The sequence below is a fragment of the Asterias rubens genome, chromosome 8 (assembly GCF_902459465.1).
Source record: "Asterias rubens chromosome 8, eAstRub1.3, whole genome shotgun sequence".
NCBI lineage: Eukaryota > Metazoa > Echinodermata > Asteroidea > Forcipulatida > Asteriidae > Asterias > Asterias rubens.
The window spans coordinates 9,020,460-9,041,800 of NC_047069.1; the positions used below are offsets into that span (position 1 = coordinate 9,020,460).

The 21,341-nt window shown below is 39.2% G+C and overlaps 1 protein-coding gene across 2 annotated transcripts; it reads right to left on the minus strand.

Annotated features, from left to right (window-relative positions):
• Nucleotides 1-81: 81 nt before the first annotated feature.
• LOC117293925 (bifunctional epoxide hydrolase 2-like) lies at nt 82-20,032 on the minus strand. Of its 2 annotated transcripts, none has more exons than XM_033776409.1 (20): nt 19,878-20,032; nt 18,582-18,682; nt 17,404-17,488; nt 17,103-17,262; nt 15,931-16,121; nt 14,427-14,549; nt 13,887-13,955; nt 12,380-12,475; nt 10,420-10,498; nt 9,498-9,532; nt 8,847-8,873; nt 8,171-8,256; nt 7,422-7,536; nt 6,601-6,675; nt 5,885-5,936; nt 5,554-5,656; nt 4,518-4,587; nt 4,287-4,367; nt 4,019-4,077; nt 82-327 (listed from the first exon to the last, which is right to left on the minus strand). In XM_033776409.1, the coding sequence occupies exons 1-20, from the start codon at nt 19,893-19,895 to the stop codon at nt 237-239; spliced, it is 1,716 nt and encodes a 571-aa protein (XP_033632300.1). In that variant the 5' UTR covers nt 19,896-20,032; the 3' UTR covers nt 82-236. The 2 variants fall into 2 exon arrangements, with proteins under 2 accessions (XP_033632300.1, XP_033632301.1); XM_033776410.1 differs by having other exon boundaries at nt 19,873-20,032.
• Nucleotides 20,033-21,341: the final 1,309 nt, after the last annotated feature.

Genomic DNA, 21,341 nt, shown 5'->3' on the forward strand with positions numbered 1-21,341 from the left:
GCCTATAGACCTTTATCATAGCCATCTTTAATTTCTCCCATTGATATCAATGTAACCAAAACCAGGCAGGAAGAACAAAATAGTCTGGTTCCTTTTTGCAAAATGATTGTTAGCATACATTATTGTTCTTTGATATGAGGAACATGACCAAGATGGGGGCATCATGACAAAGGTCTATTGCACGATTTTTAGAGTAAATTTTTAATTACTGTCTGTAAGATGGTGGGCGCACATTATTAAAGCTTGGCGTCAGGACTCTTTATTGATGTTTCATTCCCATGGAGATCATTCAGCCAGTTAAGCAGACCATCATTCAGCTCTTTGGGTCTGGTCAAAGATTAAAAAAAGATATCAGCAAGGATCTGTACATCATTAATAAAAGCAGTAATAGGCTAACGACTATTTTTATGTAGCCTTTTATTTACATTATGTAAGTGCTTGCTAATATTTTAAAGACATGTTTTTATATAGCAACTTTTACATAGGCAAATTCAGCAGCCACTACAAGAGACACTGGGGCATTCTCTCAATGCTTAAGTTTACCTTGGTTCTTTCACTTTAATTAACCAAAACACGGGCTTTACGCCCTACCTGAATGACAAAGCAATAAGTGTAGGGAGGCCGGCACTTTTCATGTTTTTTTTTACGAACCCCACAAGTTTGGTACCATTGTAAAGAGAATTTAAAGAGAAATTCAATGGTGTAAAAATCAGCTTCATAGCTGAAAGTATAGAGAAGTTATGGTAATTTAAAGTTCAAAAATAGGCGTTTTCTGTCTGTAAGTAGGGAGGCCGGCACTTTTCATGTTTTTTTTTAAAGGAACCCCACAAGTTTAGTACCATTGAAAAGAGAATTTAAAGAGAAATGCAATGGTGTAAAAATCAGCTTCATAGCTGAAAGTATAGAGAAGTTATGGTAATTTAAAGTTCAAAAATAGGCGTTTTCTGTCTGTAAGATTTTACTGACGCAAATCCAAAATCACAAAATTGTATGTTGGGTGGCCATAACAAAAATAACTTCAAATTCATCATACATGAACTAAATTACCTTAAAAAATAATTTGGAGGTCTCCTTTTCTGTAATCTTCCATTAATTGGTATGTGTACAGCTGCTCATCTTCGTCATATTTGATGTTGAACCAAGATGGATATCCAGGGACCTATTAACAAAATTGTTATTTTAACAATTTTGTTAAACAAGAATGTGTGCTTACATTGTACCAGCCTTTATTTTCGTCAATATATATATGCTAGCCACATGGAGTCTTGCTCCTCATCTGATATATCTGACTCCGAAATATCTGTATATCTGCATATTAATTGTACAAAAAAGGTAATTATTAATTGTACTTGATTTGTCAGGGCCCTTGAAAAAGTTCATCATAAACCATAGATGGGAAGCAAATTCATCCTCTTCTAGTCTAGAGAAAATAAATAAAACAAATTATAAATAAGAAAAATTGAAGTTTGTTTTATTTATTATTGAATTAAATTTAAATGTTTATCATCAACAATGTCATTAAATGGTAAAGAAATTGTGGTATAAACAATGTAAACAAAGAGTATAGGCCTTACAACACATGCACTGTGTTGACTGTTGTCAACAAAGCCTGAATAAAATTCCACTCACAACTGCAACGATGTTTTTGGCGTTTGCCATTAAGGCCGAGTTATAGTCGGTCGCGCGATGGTCGGGCGTCGGAAATCTGGACGCGCGATCATAAAAAGACACGGTTTTTAGGCCTCAGTCTTAGGATTGCGCGCAAGATTTCCGTCGCGCGACCATCGCGCGACCGACTATAAACCGGCCTTTAGACCTCCCCATTAAAATCGCCCATGCGCCCATTTTGCGCCTTCGTTAAAAAAAATAAAAAAATGTATCCTTTATTGGTGAATGTATAAGTGTTCAGAAAAACATAGTTTCATATAAGTTTCATCGACTCCTGATGTGTGTATTTTGGAGTTCTTTAAGTAAAAAACATGGTAGAAAACTGTACCTTTTTTGGCCTCTTGCAAACAGTCTTGTTAAGGAGTCACCACATTCGCGAAAGTTGGCATGTCACACATCAAACGAAAGAGCTTGCTTTCTTCTACAAAATGATGACATCATCTATGCAAACCCCCCTAAATCTCGCGAGATCTAGCCTAAAACGCGAGTTGGCATTAGGACCAGAAATCAAGATGGCCGCGCCCAAGAGTTGACGCGTCGGTAAGTCAGCGCTGATTAAGCGGGATTTTCTTGAAATAATTCATCTCATAAACCATACCCATTGGGACAAAAAATAACACAAATGAAAAGATCAATCTTTCATCTACTGAAATATTGTTTAAATTCCTACTTTTGATGAATGAAAAGGTCAACAAACGCTGATTATAAATTTTGTTTTTTACACGCTTACAGATATAAATCTGAAAACAGTCGTTTCACTGGCCTCCCTAATAAGTGTCTTGCTTAAGGACACAAGGTTCAAGACTCGAACCTACACTCTGCTGATCACAAATCCAGAACCGAGTCCAGGCTTCACATGCCATTAACTGACATTAGTTCAAATTACCCAAAGTAACTTATCATTATCAGAAATTAAGTACGGTTATGTTAACAATAAATAACCATAAACACTAAAAGTTACCTTAGATTACTTAGGCCTCTAGCTTTTAACTATATCCATAACAATAGAAGATATTGAAACATAATAATAGTATTTCATAAATACGGCTGCTGTTAATGCTACTACCAAAGGCTAATTCATTTGTGAGAACCAAATGTCACAGCAGTTCATGAATCAAAATATGTACAGAGCAAGACTCATGTTACAAAACCACAAAATAAATACACATAAAAGAGCAATATAATCGGATCAAGAAAAAAAGCAACATTTACCCTTTAGAGACCAATCGTTCATTTCTGTATTAAGCATCACAAAATGCCCAGACATTGCTAATAATGTTCACCATCTACATGGTTTTTACCGCAAACCTTTCTTTATTGTATTTCAACCATGCAAAGTTTCAAATCCTACTTCACTCCTTCAGATTTTGGCAAAAATTTCAACAGAAATAATTTTGCAGCTGCTATGGGTATTTAGGTACAAGACACTTGTAGCAACTATGGTCTCTAAAGGGATAATATACATGAAATCATATAATCACATCAAACATGAGGATATACAAAGCATAGGGAAAATAGCAATTCTGGTGACCTTGATCATGTTATAGAGGGGCACGTTCGGGGGTAATGTACAAAAACAAATGTGATATTGAAGGAGAAGTAGAGGTCATGGTAAATTGTTTCAGGCAGCTTGGGGAAGGGAAGTTGGGAACCTCGGTCTAGGGGTAGGGATGGTGGAAGGCCCAGGATAGTGGAAGGCCTGGGGGAGGGTGGAAGGCCTGGCAAAGGGGAGGGTGGAAGGCCTGGGGGAGGGTGGAAGGCCTGGCAAAGGGGAGGGTGGAAGGCCTGGCAAAGGGGAGGGTGGAAGGCCTGGCAAAGGGGAGGGTGGAAGGCCTGGCAAAGGGGAGGGTGGAAGGCCTGGCAAAGGGGAGGGGGGAAGGCCTGGCAAAGGGGAGGGTGGAAGGCCTGGCAAAGGGGAGGGTGGAAGGCCTGGCAAAGGGGAGGGTGGAAGGCCTGGCAAAGGGGAGGGTGGAAGGCCTGGCAAAGGGGAGGGTGGAAGGCCTGGCAAAGGGGAGGGTGGAAGGCCTGGCAAAGGGGAGGGTGGAAGGCCTGGCAAAGGGGAGGGTGGAAGGCCTGGGGGAGGGTGGAAGGCCTGGCAAAGGGGAGGGTGGAAGGCCTGGCAAAGGGGAGGGTGGAAGGCCTGGGGGAGGGTGGAAGGCCTGGCAAAGGGGAGGGTGGAAGGCCTGGCAAAGGGGAGGGTGGAAGGCCTGGCAAAGGGGAGGGTGGAAGGCCTGGCAAAGGGGAGGGTGGAAGGCCTGGCAAAGGGGAGGGTGGACAGGAAGGTCTTGGGATGGGAGGGTTGTTCGGCCTGGGATTTGAAGGCCTGGGAAGCCATTTCTAATCATCTCACCTTTCTATCTGAGTCCAATGACCGCAATTCTTGATGTGTAAGCGAGACAAATTAGGTACCTGAAAGAGAGGCAAAGTTTACTTTTAGGATGCATGTCAAACTCAAATTGCACAGCAGTATTATTCTCTGTTAACATTTTGGGAGCATCCAAGTTTGGTATGTTCTCAGCACATAAGAATGTTCCAGAGAGCAAATGCCTGCAATCTATTGGACCACCAGAATGTTCCGCTAGACATCATCATGATACTTCTGAATGAGTGCTACATACCCACGGTTCCATGAAGCGGCTACTAGCTGGAGTTAGAACAAGATCCTTCTCTGCTGTGACCATCAAGGCTGGAGCATAGATCTACGAGGGACACATTTACAAAGGGATTAGATACAGCAGTATGGTGCGAGTCAAAAAGTGGGGTTGGAGGACCAGTAGGTGAAAGCATCATGAATCACAGGGTTCAAATTCAACCCCAAAAATGTTTTCACTAATAAAAGAAATAGTCACCTTTCGGCCAGCAAACTTCAGCGAGTTTCTCCAGTTTTCTTCAATATTTCTGTACCAATTCAGTGGGCCCCTGAACGTAAAATAAACCAACAGGACACCAGTTAAATTAATCCAACAGTCACTTACTTCTCAACAATGCATGTTTATGTTCAAAGATTATAAGCAAATATGGCAATGATTATTCAGACAAATATAGCAAGATAATATAAATGCTAATACACATTCTACCAAAACTACACATTTGACAAAAAAATAATAAAATAATACACACATATTTCATTCATGGATATGGAAATTGTTAAACACATTACATCAAATACAACAATGAAAAAATTATATCAAAACAATATGAATTCACATACAAACACAAAAGTTTAAAAATATTTAGTCGCACATTGCATCAAGGATATTGAACTGTTAAAACACAATTTGCAAAGTCACACATTTTACCCAAGGTCACAGAATATTCAAGCACATTTTATAAAAGTTAAGGAGATAAACACATCTTAGCAAAAGGACAGACAAATATAGTGTTTTTATAAAGGACAGAATTTCTTTTAACACATTAAAAAACATATTGAATTGCTAAAGGGAAGGTACACATTTGGTAATCACTGTTAAAATTAATAACAAATATTTGTTAGAAGCCTAAAGCAGCTTTCAGTAGTATAAAGCTTTTTGAGATACATTTCAATTTCAAGTAATGTGGCTAGTAAAATTATAGCAGTTTTATAGTCCCAAAATTTGAATCTGAGAAGCAGAAAGGCTTCTCAGATTGTGTTTTCAAATCAGGGGTTATACTTCCTGCATGGACATATACCCTCCGGATTTTCAGCGATATCTAAAAAATGCAACAACCTTTTGAAGTGAAATTTGTTCACATATTAGTTTTATTGTTTATATAAATCCACGATTAAAACAATTGAATGGTTCACGGCGTACTTTGCTACACATCTTGTAAAACGTAGGGATGGGTTCGTAGACATTTTCCCATTCCGAAGCATCTGTATAGGTATACATGTTGTGAGTTACTAACCTGAATCCTGATTTCTTAAACTCCTTCACATAAAAGGCCAGTTCTTTCTCTGTGATCAGGGATGGCATGGTAAGATCATCAGGAACACCAGCCAACAATCCACCTGGGAATCAACCATCAACATGTTTTTAACATAGAGCTACATATATTGACTAGAGCGCTAACTCTGGGCGCAGACATGTTTGATGTGGTGCTTGACTATGGAACGGCGTGCGTGCTTACAAACGCGACTGCCCATTCGCGTGCGTCCGTGTTATGGGCCACTTCATAGCGCTGACTAAGTGATTGTGCTTAAAAAATAAAATAAATAAGAGCCAAAATGTTGTGTTACCTCTTTCCCTCACATTATGGACTCCTAACTTCTCCCTTCCTGGAAAGTAGTCCTACAATAAAATAAGTAGGGAATAAAAGAGCAGATGTGGTATTAAGATGACATCTTTTAAAAACACCCAAAACCTTTGAAAGTTATTATAAACAAATCTGACAGTTAAGCCTCAGTTCGCCTCGACTAGACTCTTTGTTGAATTTCTGTGCATCTCTTGAGTGCTAAATAGCGTTACTCGCAAGTTTTGAACTAAGGTGCTTAAGTTTCATACTTGCATGCCAAACATGCGCCCTCCCAACTCAGATTTGGCCTCAAAATTTGAATGGTGTGCGCAATCATCTGATGGTGACCTCTTTTGATTCAATAAGATCAGGTCATGTTTTAATATGGCTAATGACATTGTATAAAGTAGCCATCATGGAATGTACATACATGTATACATAAATAAAGCATTGCACGCACCATACACTCTCCATGATCTCTGCTACACACCTCAATGTATGTTTGTTTGTTTGTTTGTTTGTTTAATTGTTTGTCTTTATATTTCCATTCATACTTAAACATACAGATGATTCAGTACAAAATCTACCATCAATTGTAGGACAATAAAATACAATATAAATGGAGGTCACTGGTTAAAATCCTGATCTCATCAACTTTTCTTTGTTCACCCCAAAATGGAAGGTAGATCTTTAAAACAAGTCAAAATCAAATCAGCTCACCTGCCTTGTTGGCGCTCGGAAGAAATACTTGAACAGCTTCTCCAAATTGCTCTCTAATTCAGCCTCTGCCACACCCTAAGTAAGTAGAGCAAAGAAACAAAGGGGACACCAGATTTTATTAAAATAAAAAAATAACAAACAAAACGGTTGTTATAAATTGATTGCACATGACGCCACTGACCGCCATCTTTGATGACGACAATGGAACAGTGCACGCCTGTATGTGCTGTGCATCACTCTCAGCATGCAGGTTTCATCACTACTGGCGGCCAATGCAAGGGGTCTTAACAGCACTGTTTTAGACCACTCCATGTACAGAGTATAGAGCTAACACACATCGCTGTAAGGGTAAAACCAAATTAATAATCTTTATCCCGATGCAAATTTAACATCTATGAAATCGTTACAGTACCCACTGCTAAAACATAGGACTCTAACTGCCCTCTAGCTACCGGTCAATCTCGATGGGGAAGACACTGCTCTAGAACTGCAAAGGTTGTGGGTTCCAATCCTATTGGGAAAGTACACAGGGCTATTACAATGTAGACCATTTGTTTTGCCCTTGGGTGACTGCTTTACTCCTTTCAAGAAAATCTCAAGCTTGAAGTTTTTTTGAATGGAAATCCTGAAATCAGTAAAAAGAAATCCCGAGAATGCACGCCCGTTTTAAAGCTATTTTTAATATGTACCCAATCGTTGATTGACTTATTCAATTCAATTCAATTCAAATACGCATCTAGTTCCATACTTCCATGAAAAATATCGACAATTACATGTACTACGGAGTAAGCAAAAATATCATTAAGTAACAGAAAACTTACCGGTGTCTGAAAGTAAAGCTGGTAGTCAAACACCCCTGGCTTCTTGTGCATTTGCTCCAGAGGATTAGAGTTGGGGTTCGGGGGGAAGTATGGAGTGTTGACACCAACAACACCTCTGAATAAGAAACCATAATATACAGCATTGATTGCTTGCAATTGGTTCGGGATAAACATACAGTGTTTTTGCACACAGAATATCATGATATATAGATAGATAGATAGATAGATTATTTTGTTGTTTTTACACTTGTGGCCTATGACCAAATTACAGTAAAGATTACAATTTATACAAAAATAGTTCACATACAAAAATAATTTGAAGAGATTGTTTTACACACAGAATATCATGATTTGAAGAGATTTTTATAAAAGTTTTAGGTATCTGTTGGTAACAAAGACACTCAGTTTTTTAATTCCAAAAGGTAGATTACACTTGATTTCATTCACTTTTTTTTTTAAATTTTCTTTGAGATATACACCTGAGAAAGTTTGTGTGCACAACGTTTCACCTGGTGAACATTTAATTCATACATAAAGAATGTTCCCTGATCTGTTTTTATTCCCAACCTCAAATCTTTTGTCAAGCAATAATTCCAAAGGTAATTTCAACCTACATACAAAACAAAATGTTTTCAAAGGATTTCTCGACACAGCAGAGTTACAGTACGAGTTACTGTGGAGAAATTGTTCCATTTCTCAAAGCGATCAACTGAAAAGCAAAACCACAAAAATGAAGAGCCGAGTCATACCTTGTACGTTCCGGGTAGCCAATTGCCAGCTTCCAAACTATCGCACCGCCCCAATCATGCCCGATAAAAGTAGCCATTGGGATATTCTGAAGTAACAAAGATTAACATTTTTAATTAATTTCCTTAATAGTTGTATTAGTAATTTTGGTGTACATTTTGTGTACTAATTTAACTATCAGTCATAAATACCTCAGACAGTTTTGCTATTCCTATTGGTGGAGAGCGCATCACATGAGGGTGTTGAAGTGGTTGATAATGACCAGCAACGACCCTGCTGGTTTTAAACAACCGTTTAAGAACTCGTTGCTATCCTTTAATTCCCTTAGTCAGGTATAGACAGGGTAGGCCTGTGCCCAGTATATGAGTGGGGAGGAAAGAGGAACGGTCCTCTAATTAAAGCGGACAAGCATTCACAAGATGGGCAAAAACAGGAACTGAAATTGTCTGTGCTGCTGGGTCTGCATTGTGCAGGGTGTTTCAGCATCATATGGAGCCTGGAGCCAGAGCCGAGGTTTGGAACAGGCCCTAAGATACGGAAACTAAGGCCATGTCTGAAATGGCGACTTCGGCTACAGCTACGGCTATGTTCTTTGACAATGGCAGACATGCTGATCTAGCCGTAGCTGTAACTAAAGTCGCCGTTTCAGACTTGGCCTGACTGTCTGTGATAACTCACCAAGGAATCCATAACTGCTATGACATCCTGTTGAAATAAAAGAGAGAAAACAAAGAGTTGAATTACTTCATTAGAATTATATGGGATGTAAAACCGTTGGTCCCATATGTTGAGTAATGCATGTAAAAGAACCCAGTGCACCAATTGAAAAGAGAAGGGGTTCGCCCAGGTGTTCCTGGCTGTGGCTGCTGTATGCGCCGTAGCACCTTGTAAACCTTTTTAAGGTGCTACATAATTGGGTTTTAGAATTCATAACCATCAATAACCTCTCTTTCTGCATAAAAATGTATATACTAGACTTACTTATTATTATTATATGTATAAACTTAAAGTAAGTACATTGACCCCTTGCACTAATGTCACAAATGGCTCCTCTCTTGCCATACTCGTCATTTTGGGAGTCAAATTCAATGCAAAAAATATGGTGCAATTAAGTGTGTAAATGTAGCATCGCCTAAAAACGCACAACACTGTATACCACAAGGGGACCTCGACTCCTAGGTGAATTGGGTCAGTAGCTGATGATTGGGAACAATTTGACAATGCTGGTGTAATTTTTGTTTTATAGCTGCCATTAAAATCATCTAGAAAGCACATTTCAAATGTAAAAATACATTGAACTAATTTACATTGAAAGGTATGAGTGCTCACCTTGCATAAATGATCATGACTGTAAGCTTTAATATCTGTACAAAACAAAAAACATAAAATATTCCACTTAGTGTACTACTGTAAGCGGATCGTGTCACTACTTCATTCAAGTTCAAATTAGAAAGTGTTTTAACATGGGGAACGTTACAATGTGGCCTGTCGTGGCCGAACAGTTAAGCGTGCTTGACTCAAGCTCGAATGTGGTGTTTTTGACAAGCAAAGTGTGTGTTCAAGACACCATGTGTCCTTAAGCAAGACGCACAACCATTACTTCTTTGTCCTTTGGATGGAATGTAAAGCGGAAGGTCCAGTGTGTTGTGTAATGCACCTTAAAGAACCCAGTACATTGATAAGAGAAGGGTTTGCCCAGTGTTCCTGGTTTGAATGATTGATTGATTGAATTTGTTCGGATAAAAATACAGCAAGAACATGGCAAAAATACATACACAACAGCAGGAGAAAAGAAAGTGAAATAAGATAAACCAAAAAAGAACACAAGACAGAAATACTGCACAAAATTATCCAAAGATAACCCCAAAAAGCCAATATCTTAGGCTTATTTTCCGGCAATCCTGCAGATTGTGCCACAGGACCTTGTAAACCATCACATGGTGATAATGTAAAGAAACTAGTCTTTATAACTCGAACATACAGCTCCACATACCTTGTAGAAAAGAATAATGAGCGCTTTTAAGATGCCCTTGGTGCGACACTGTGTATAGACCTTATCGAATATGAAGTCACCATTCAAACACCTGCCCTACAACATAGCGTCTGTAAATGTCTGCGTGTTGGTGCAACCGGGAATGCTGCAGGCTGCGTGCTTCGTTGATGTACGTATTTAGACGCGCATATGACCTGCCCTACAAGATGGCCGCTTCCATAGCAACTAACGGGTTGTTTGATGCGGTCGATTACTTACCAGGTGGTGATGAAGAATCTCCATAGCCTCGTTGATCAAGGGCAATCACTCGGTACCCCGCCATAGCAAGTGCAGGAATCTAAAAGGAACATAAGTTTACATACATGTAGCATTCATCTATTGTATATATATATATATACCGTAATTTTCGGATTATAAACCGCGCGGCGTATAAACCGCACTTCCTCAAAATATACAAAAAATATTTAGATGTCGGCGTATATGCCGCGCGGCGTATAAACCGCGATCAAAATAAAAAAAAGACATGAAAAAACTAACCTCAAAACACGGAAGTGAAGTACGCAAACCTGCCGCGTTACGGGTGATTTTTTATCTCACACTATCAGTCCTGAGTTATATTTTGTTTCCATCAACAACCCTTTTCAAGAATTTGCGATTTGATGATCGGTTGTGTTGACCATATGTTTTGTGAACTTCTTTGGCAACAATCTCCGTGAATCAAAGATCGGTCTACAACGCACACCGAGAAATAGTTGAACTTTGCCCTGCATCGCATCGCCCTCTGTTGACAAAAGTTGTTCACGTTTGATTAGACTGGGCCCCGAGCCTCAAAGCGTGGGTCAGACGTTCAAGCTCCCCGTTGTACAATGGGCAGCCGCTCTACTCGATCCGTCCGAAGTCTAGCCAAGATTTTATGAATGGAACTATCACCGGCCAATCAACAACGGCCAATCATCAAACGGCCAATCACCGCATGCGTGAACACATAGGGGCCGTGCTTGTTTGCGGTCCCCGTGTGGCGATGTGCAGTGACAGGCGGGCGGCACATCACTCAGTCTTGTATAGTTGGCCGCAATGTGGAGTTGCGTCGTAATTAAAGTGGAAATGTATTAAAGTTTACACTATTGATCGTAATTGAAATGATCTATTATAGGATAGCATTCTTTTGGGTTTTTTTTTTTTTTTTGGTTGGCCGGTGTTTCTCCCTCCCTTTTATTGTAGTCCCACAACGAGGATCCACACAACAGATTATTGCAACGACGGACGGGCGGACGGACGTAGCGTGTGTGTATGCAGTAATGTATCATGCAGCGTGCACATTAAGCACATGTACACACATGCGAGTTCGTAAAGCTAGCAATCTGTTAATTGCGCTGCTCAATCTCGAGATTGCACAACAGATGTTGGCTGCACCGTACTGAGCGATGTTCGCTGACGGATTGCGCTACGCCCTCGCATTTGCGCCGCCTGGAAATAAAATTCCCAATGTTACTGGACTCAACAATCAGGGCAGTTTGGAAACGTCTAGTCTAACCCGAGTTGCGCTGAGCGGGGGGAGCTAGCAAGCTGAGGGCGGCTGTTAAACGTTTTACAAAGGAAACATGGAATACAATTGTGGTGGGATTTTCAACAGGTTTTTGTCATCACACAGGCAGGTTTTTGTTCTCGTTTAAGAAAAAAAAAACATTATTTAGAATATTTTACAAACGATCTTTCTTTTTAAAAATGCCGTTTTTCTCTTAAATATTTATACGTCGGCTTACAAGCCGCCCGGAGAATAAACCGCAGGAGTTCAAAAAAATGTCAAAATCAACATATAAACCGCGGTTTATAATCCGAAAATTACGGTACATCGAGATGCACATCTCCATTAAAGCCTAGTTCATACTTCCTGTGAATACGAAGCAAATTTTTGCGTCACACGGCTGTTTTCGCAGCGAATGTTTCGCAGGAGTTGAGCACAAGTTAACTGATGTGAATTTTTTGTTGCGAATTTGTGACGTCAAAATTTGTATCGCATTCGCATTCGCAGGAAGTATGAACCGGGCTTTATTTATTAGTCACTCTAATTAAAACCTTCTTTAGCATAAGGGGGGAGGTGTTTCATTAGTTTTGGAAGAAACCTCTAAGGTTCAAACTCTTGAAATTTTTGTTATTCCTGATCGAGAACCGAATACTCATAGCCTCATAGATACATTTATCGATGAATGGAACTAACCTGTTTCCTCCATGAATACCAGGATTCTGGGAAGCCATGACAAAGGATAATAGCAGGCCCCTCTCCCATCTCCACATAGTGCAACCGAACACCTTCCTAAATAATCAAAATCATCCGAATGCATGTTAACAAGAAATGCAAGCATGGTTATTCCCATACCAAAAATAGCGAATCAAGCAGATCACACAAATTGCGGCTGATAACACGGAATTTCTTTTAGGGTTTTTTGGGGGGTGGGGGAGGGCTTTCCATCAAGTTGTAAATTAATATAGATACAACCATTCAGAATGCCGAAGATTGTGCATGACTAAGGGCTTTTAAAACCAAATATAAACACCAAGTATAACATTCTGAGGACCTGAGATTTTTTAATATTCTACTTAAAAGTATAATTGGCTACATAATGCTTCACTCAAATAGAAAACAACAATAATACACATTTTTGAAAGCAAATGATAATAGCACCATGCAAAACTTCAAATCTCACCTAACACAGGAATTATTGGAAATTACCGAATCAAATAACAGTTAACAAGAAATTACAGAACATTCCAAACAAATTATAAAGTCAGCAAGTTCAAAAGATCCAAAAGTATACAAATGGGTGAAGCAAATATAAAGAATGTGCAAAATTAGGCAACAACTACACATTGTACACATTTTCTAGTGTCCAGACAACATTGCTAATGACACTATAAATCACATTGTATGCCAAATTAATTTCAAACTGGCAACAACAAGGCATTTTGAATACATTTCATGTTTAAAAGGAACATCAAGCCAGGATATTGTGCACACTCAACTTGTACTCTGCTCAATGGAAAAAGAAAATCAAATCTAACACTTTAACATTGCAAAACGATTATTCATTCATTCATTCGTTCGTTATTAAAAATAGTAAAAAACATGTCCAAAGACTAAATGGTACTCAGTTTACAAAGAGTGACATAATAAACAAGTGATGTCAATGAAATTGAATTAGAGATAAAAAATTAGTCACATACAATAGGAGACTTTTGAGACTCTGGTGGCAGCAGACATAACGGTCCTATACTGGGGTTCCGAGTGTGCTCGCGCATGCAGTGAAAAAAGGACCGCCTAAGGTCTCCAAATAAAAATTCAAGAAAAAGCGGTTGACAAGACTTAAAAAGGGATGAGCTTACACAGAATAATGCACAATTAGAGGGAGCTGCATGTAAATGGCTTTATAATCATACAAGGGATGGATTCATGTTTATAACTGAAGGTTCTGGTTTTGGGAATATCTAGTTGCTGAGAATTTCTGAGGTTATGGACCTAATGCTGTTCGACTAGTTTGTGCAAACGAATGGCAAAGTTTCCTACTTCCAAGGCGGGGCTTGTCAAATTGCGAGATTAACTTATTACATCTGTATGAGAAAAATTTGACCTAAAGGAAATATAGCACATAATTGCAAGATAATTTGTGGGATTTTTTTTTTTAGCTCGATATTTTGAGATTAATGGATGACCTTAGCGAGAAACATACCTTAGTAGTTACTAATCCATGACAGACTCTATCTGTGTCAACTGAGATTGGGTCAGCCTCCTGATAAACCTGAAGTCAAATGTACAATAATAATTTAAAATATGGATTCAGATTCATCATAATATTTATTATCATTGTATACAACAATTTATAATAATGTCATTCAATTAAATTCAGAAAATGGTTTAACATGAATCGCAGTTAACGACTGAATTGCACATGCCAACATCAAATATGTTAAAAAATTAATCAAATAAAAATTAACAAAAAGGAGATAAACAAGAAGTAAATATTACATACTTTGTAAAAAAATAAATTGGTAAAACCCAGACGGCACAATAACAACTACAGTTGAGTTAAACAAAGAGAAATTTACTAGAGCCAGACTTTAACCTACGACCTCCAGAGTTTTGATGCTATATATAAATTATTTACTTATGATTGATTGATTGATTCAGCCCAGGGTCCAAAGATATGAATGGCGGTGGAAGAAACCACTTAGCCAACCTGTGTGCCCAATGATAGATAGTCCATACTCACATCAACACCTGTAAGTTCTTGAAGCTTCTTGAGAGTGGACTGTGCATCTTTGAACAGCACAGTGGTGATGCCCAAAGAATTAGCCCCCTTCAAATTACCACCAAGATCATCCACGAAGATAGTCTAGGGAAATAGTACAACATAATGGGATAGCAATGGTAACAACTGAATAACAAAATGATCCCCAAAGAATATTACATCTCAGTTATAATATTAATAGCCTTATTTTGGCTATCTGATATTTTTTGTTTGTGTCTATTACTTTTTTGTCTGTACCCATAGCAATATCCAGGATTTGAACTGACCTCCTGTCACCACCAGGCATCCTGCTTACTACAGAATTGTGTGCTTCAGCGCCTGTAAAGCACATAGTTCTATGGGCCCTACGCGCAGAAGAGCTATAAAATTAGGCCCTTGTCTAGCAGTCAAGACAGCTGCTTTAGAAAAGAGGAGTTGCGAGTTTGAATCCCACCTGAGCCAACCTCGTTCCCAGGGGTGATCGATCTCAACCCGCCATTTTTTCCCAGCATGCCTTGCTCGATCATAACCCCTGGAAGTGTAACTCTAAAATACCCAAATATTACAATTAGTCCTGTGGTTTTGATCCGTTCTGTGTTGGGCGTTAGTCGCGCACACGCTGGATGCGCTGTGTGTAATAAAAGTCATAAACTTGCCTTGACGTTCAGTGTTGCGTGACATAAAACGTGAATACGTACATCTTTATACGCATGTGTTTCGGGGTATAGAGCTTTTTGAAGACACTCGGCGTTTCATATTTTGCGCGTATATGATAGCCAATCAAATACACGGATCGGAATGTTTCCCTCCCAGGGGTTAGAGACGTACACAGAGCTAACGGGTGATACCGCGCGCTGCCCATGGTAGCGAGGTTGCACCTGAGCAGCCTAGAAAAGCACTGAGTCTACATTGCTTATCACACATTAGGGTTATACACAATAATACACTTTGTTTATTTGGGACACGCTTTTGAAATGCTATAAAAGGAGCCGTCAGCTTACAGCCATGGGTTGATCTAAAGTTGCATGTATAAAAGCACTCATCTCTAAATATTTAAAGTATTGAACAAATATAGAATTCAAACTTCCTCTAGCTACCGAAAAAGCATGTTGGTCTTGTAGTAAGACATCTGCAGCCGATTTCACGAAACGCTAGGATAAATCCTATCTCGAGTTAGGACCAGTAACCTACCTTTGTAAAAGGGGTAACCCTGTTTCAGCCCTAGGAATAGGTGGCAACGGCCTCTGGACAAAAATAATTGTAGCCCACACCTTGAAGTGGCCTTCAGGCTTTGTGTGTCTGGCGATTTGCATAACAAATTTTTTTTTTTAAGTTCATTGGTTTGAATCCCACCCACACAATGTGCCTATTATTATTTTTTTTTTTTTCCACAGGACTTGGGAAATGATACAGTGCTTAACACACATCTCTGTAGGGGTGAAACATAAATAGTCATCTTTATCACCAATGCAAACTTAAGGCTTACCTCTTGAGGAGCAACGCCCAACCTCTTGCAGGCAAGATCGTAAATCTCTGGCTCTGGTTTACGCAGGCCAGTACGACACGACTCAACCAAATCATCAAATACAATGTTAAGAGAACGGAAACACTCTGGCGGGCTGTTCATAGTTGGCAAGTCTACAGTGAAGTCATTAGTCACAACGCCGATTTTAAAACCTGAAAACCACAACAAGAAATGTAATTAAGTTTTCCAGTCATCGGTTACCAAGTACAGTTTGCTCATAAAAATCAGTTGATCCAGCCCATTGAAGAAAATAATACCTCTCTATACATGCTTCAAAGCTGAGGTTCACATCAGCGCAGTGTTGGCTTGATGACGCAATACTCACACCAGGAGGGTCCAGTCATTTAAAATTTAAACTATACTATTCGGGTAGGGCCGTGACATGCCAAGCTCCCCTATGTGTATCACCAGATCCAGCAAGTGATTTTCCTTGTAAAGCAGAGCAAAGTGCTACACAAAATGCTTCAATTGCTACTCAAAAACAGGATTTGCTACTCAATATTAGCATTCAGTGTACAAAATTGTTCCCTAAGATCCGACACAACTGTGCCGCAGGATGCAGGGAAGAACTTTATATCCCACACTAACCACTCTGTTCACTCACTGGACACCAGTGACATTCCCAAGACATTCCTGGGGGACTACGCCCACAGAACAAAAGAAACATACCTTAGCAATGCCTTTGTACTTGCATTACAAATACAGCTGCTGCACAGTAGCATTTGCACACCTGACGAAACTATTTACAACAAAGTACCTGTTGCACATAGAAAATCTTGGCATTCAGTTTAGTGGACAGAGAAAACACAAAACAACCATTTCAATAAACTACCAATGGTCTAGCTGTGAAACCATATAACAAAACCGTTAGAGGTTTCATAAATCTTGGCAACCACATTTTTAAGTGAGTTCTTAAAAAAGAAAAAGATTTTGTGTAATTTTGTGCATGCGTTATTTTAGTGTTTTAAAAGCTTTGATCTAATTAATTGCAGCACACATTGACTACATTATTCTTCCCTTAACCCAAGAAATAAAGAGTGGTCTAAAAGCATACCTGATCAAAAGGGATAGTTGATCTAGCTACAATGATATAATGTGAACTGTAGAAGAACCAAGTATTATTGCTATATTACCGTTGTTCTTTAAATTAATAGCTGCATTGAACATCTCTCTCTGGGGTCGGAGGTCACAAAGAAGACCCTTCATCATTTCAGTGACGCTGAATGCACTGGGGATGGAGAGATTTTGCTTTTTGGCAGACTCAGTGGCACCTTTGTGCAGTTCCTCAACGAGCTATACAACAAAAAGTTTATTTATATTGTTAATTCAACTGCTTTACTTCTTACAAGAAAAGTTTGGAGGTTCCAGGGGATTTTGAGAAAATCATGAAATCCGAAAAAGTGTTAAGTAATCACACGTCTAGTTTTGACATACCTGTGAGACTGCAAGTTGGCCTCTTTCACATTGGCACATAGCATTATTTGGTGCACCTTTTCTCATTTCATCCAGCATGAAAGTCCTACATGTTCACATCATAAAACAAAGAATACAAAATATCTAGAGATTAATTAATGATTTGTATAGCACTTGTTGATGCCAAGTCATTTAATGTAAACCATCTCAGCTCCCTGTCCAGAAGTGCAGCCTATCATGTTTTTAAAACATCGAGCTTAGACAATTACAAGAACCATCTCTGCCCTGACAGACACCCATTACCTGCAGGGTGAATAGAGGCAACCACTTTGAGGCAAAGTATCCTGCCAAAGAACATGACTGCTATGGCCAGGTTTTGAACCACTACTACCAACAATACAGTGCGGTGTCACATCCAAAGGTTGTTTCAAAGCTTAATATTTTTCCTGCAATGTATGCAGAGCTACGGCTTTGAAGACCTTATGGTTATCCAAGTGGCTTGGCCCACTAGTTAATTGGCTCAAAAAGCTATGTTATACCGAGCCTGATACCTCAGTCTTGTAAAGCCAATGCAATGCAGCTTTCTTAAAGCCATTGGACACTTTAGGTAAACAGTATTGTCCAAAGGCCCGCACTTCGTGTATCACAACTTATATATAAAATAACAAACTTGTGAAAATTTAGGCTCAATCGGTCATTGGAGTCGGGAGAAAATAACGGGAAAGCCCACCCTTGTTTACGCACGTTGCGCCGTGTCATCACATGTGTTTAAAATAAATCCGTAATTCTCGATATCGAGAATTGATAATTGTTTTAATGTTTTCTCAAAAAGTAAAGCATTTCATGGAATAATATTTCAAGAGAAGTCTTTCACCACTACCTTCTGTAAACCCTGCAAGTTATTTGTAAATCTGTGAACTTTTTTTTTTTCTGTTCCGAAAGTGTCCAACGGCTTTAAATAAAGAGCACCTCTATAAGGACAATTTGAATTTCTAATTGAGCATTTCAAGGGGCACCAGGTCAAGCTCTGCAGTCTTGCAGATTTTCCCAAAATATTTGAGCCCTGATTTCATATTGGGCACTTTCCCTCTACCCGCCACTCCTGCACTCTTGATTGAGGATGTTTTACGATTAAACCCTGTACAAACATAACTAGTACAAGATTCACACTGTACAAATGGCACTCACTGATTACTTACGGTGGCAAGCCATGTTTAGTTGCAAACTCCATCAGGTACTTGATGGGGCTTTCAAGAAGGACGCCCCCAATGTCAAAGATCACTGCTTTGAAAGCCATCGTCTGCAGTTGAAAAAACAAACAAATTTGAACACCTCTAACATTTAGTGTATTTTGATTTATTGCATGGAGATCCGGTGGCCATGTTTTAAGCGTGTATACACAGCGAGATATCCACGAGCAGATTGAGTGAAAAGAGGGTGCGTCAAACAACTTCGCAGAGATGTGGCTCAGCTGTGGCTCTTTTGTAAACATGGTATGTCACAATTGTTACATGGTCTTCAATCATTGTATGTGTGACAAAACAAAATCCAACACAAAAGTTTTAGTCCCATTGGCCTAAAAAATTCAAATTGGTAAAAATAAGTGAACAAGTGTTGGCAGAATACATACATTTTTTCCACAAACTTTTATTATTGTTGTTATCATTTATTCGGCCATTTCACAAAGTACAGTCAAATGAGGAGTCCACCCTGGGCTAAGTCAATACTTGCATTTTGCAAACAAAAATTTAGCTGCGGGGAAAAAATAGAATTAAGATGTGTACAGGCTATACATATTATATATAGCAACTAAAGCAGTAAAGAATACAATTCACCTGCGATCTGGGTTCTTTTGCCATTGTTTACAATGTACTACAAAGTACATGGGGACTGTCGCCAAGGTTGGACTCCCGCGTTGTACTGGTCGCATAGTCGGTGCATTGGCACAAGGAGTAGGCTTTAAGTTTAAGACGACAACGGAACAAACGTGCAGACGACATAGAATGAGTGTGGAGATGATAGCTGAACGTACCTCTCAATCTCATATCATAGTTCTAAATGACTATGATATGAGGAGTAGGCTAATTAAGTACTAATTAGTATAGTAGCCAACCTCCGGGCTGTCTGTATTATTAGTATTATGGCTCTCTTTTAAACATCGGTCTTATCTATCATTCAAAAACCAAAACAAACATGGTTTTATCTATTTGATCTCCACACTTTAAAGCCATTGGACACTTTCGGTAAACAGTGAACAGGGGGCGACTGTGTCGGGGGGGGGGGGGGTGACTGTGTCGGGGGGGCGACTGTGTCGGGGGGGGGGGCGACTGTGTCGGGGTGGGGGCAACTTTGTAGGGGCGACTTTGCCATGGGGCGACACGTGAGGACTGGCATTCATTGAAACCATGACTTCACTGTTCAGAATCAGATCAGACTTGACTGAGGTCTCTTTCTACTTAGGAGAAAGTGCCACTATGTTATGTTACTCACCTCACCTGTGAGATAGTTTTCATCGGTAAAACAAAACCCAGAGACCTCACCCTATCACTTTGTAAACTACGCTGTGAAGGTTCTTTACTGCAAGAAGGGCCGGTGTACGTAGCATGCTATGGCAATGGCGTGTACTACCACACATGTACTGTCCGTCCGATCCCCGTTGTTGTCCGAATCGCATGGACCATTATTTTTTAGAAGTGAGCCCTCTACTGCCTAGCCTCAACATCGACGTCACACTTCGAGGCTCGAAATGCGCCCCCACTGGATAAAAAATTCTGTGCAACGTCGTGTGCTACGAGGGTTCCGTAAGCGCAGAATTCTGTGGTAAGCAGCGCCATGAAATTGGGCCCAGTAACTTTTCTCACTTTGTAACCGCTTATTTATTTTTATCAAAGCTCAAAGAACAAAGAGCTCATCATGGACTCCATGGTTTTCCATCATGTGAAGCACCTTAGTTTGATAATTATTTTAATTGGCGAAGGCGGGGATCACTTCCAGTATAAAACCAAAATGGGGCGGGGCAGGGCGGGGCTGTAAAGTGTTTATTAGTGACTGTGTGTCTGGTGACTTGCATAACATGAATATAAAAAACATCCACCACCAATGACATCGACAGATTGTAAATAGAGCATAAACATAATTTACAACGATTGCTTATCTCCACCAATGAGTTTAATGTCGGACAAAATAAAACAGTACAACTGTGTTCTGCTAAGAAGTAGGCCAATAATAAAATGCCAATGACATTATTTTATTATTAAATGCAACATATTATGTTATTATGGCGAAGAGAAGCAAACATGATTAAATCGTGTTTGCTTCTCTTCGCCATGGAGGATTGTGCATGCTTTTTGTATGTTTAATCTAACAACATTAATAATTGTTATCTAAAAATGAATCTAAATGTATCGTTAATGAACTAAATGTAGATGAATTTTATAAGTGTAAATAACAATCAAGTTAAAATAATCATGATGTTTGCCTTTCTTCGCTTGCTTTTATAAACATAACAAAATTAACAATGGTTAACTAAAAATGAATCTAAATGTATTTTCTAATGAACTACATGTAAATGAATTTTGAAGTGTAAGTAACCAATCAAGTTATTATAAATTGATTAGAAATTACGAAAGAGACCGAACGTGACCATTGTTTTTCCCTTCGGTGTTCATTCCCTTTACCAAGTCATGGAGGCAGAAGACCAGGTTAACCTTTTCATTTAGACACTGAGTGTTCCTTACTGGCGTAAGCATTTCACCGAACTGTCATCAATTCATTTATTGGTCATCATTACATTTGTAAAAGCGTCACTTTCAGGTGATTTCTACAACATCAGAGTCAAACATACGGTAATACTTATTTTCTTACAAAATGTTATACTATGTCCAAACATTCTAACTACGTCGTATAAACCAAAAAATCCAAACTTCAAATTTTCGAGATTAAAAAGATTTTGTACAATG

Excerpts from the sequence above, each read along its gene's own strand:
- LOC117293925 (XM_033776409.1), bottom strand. Across the intron at positions 13,956-14,426 it reads AAGAACTTACAGGTGTTGAT|GTTTATCAGGAGGCTGACCC; the intron begins GTGAGTATGGAC and ends ATTTGACTTCAG. Across the intron at positions 12,476-13,886 it reads ATGGATTAGTAACTACTAAG|GAAGGTGTTCGGTTGCACTA; the intron begins GTATGTTTCTCG and ends TTGATTATTTAG.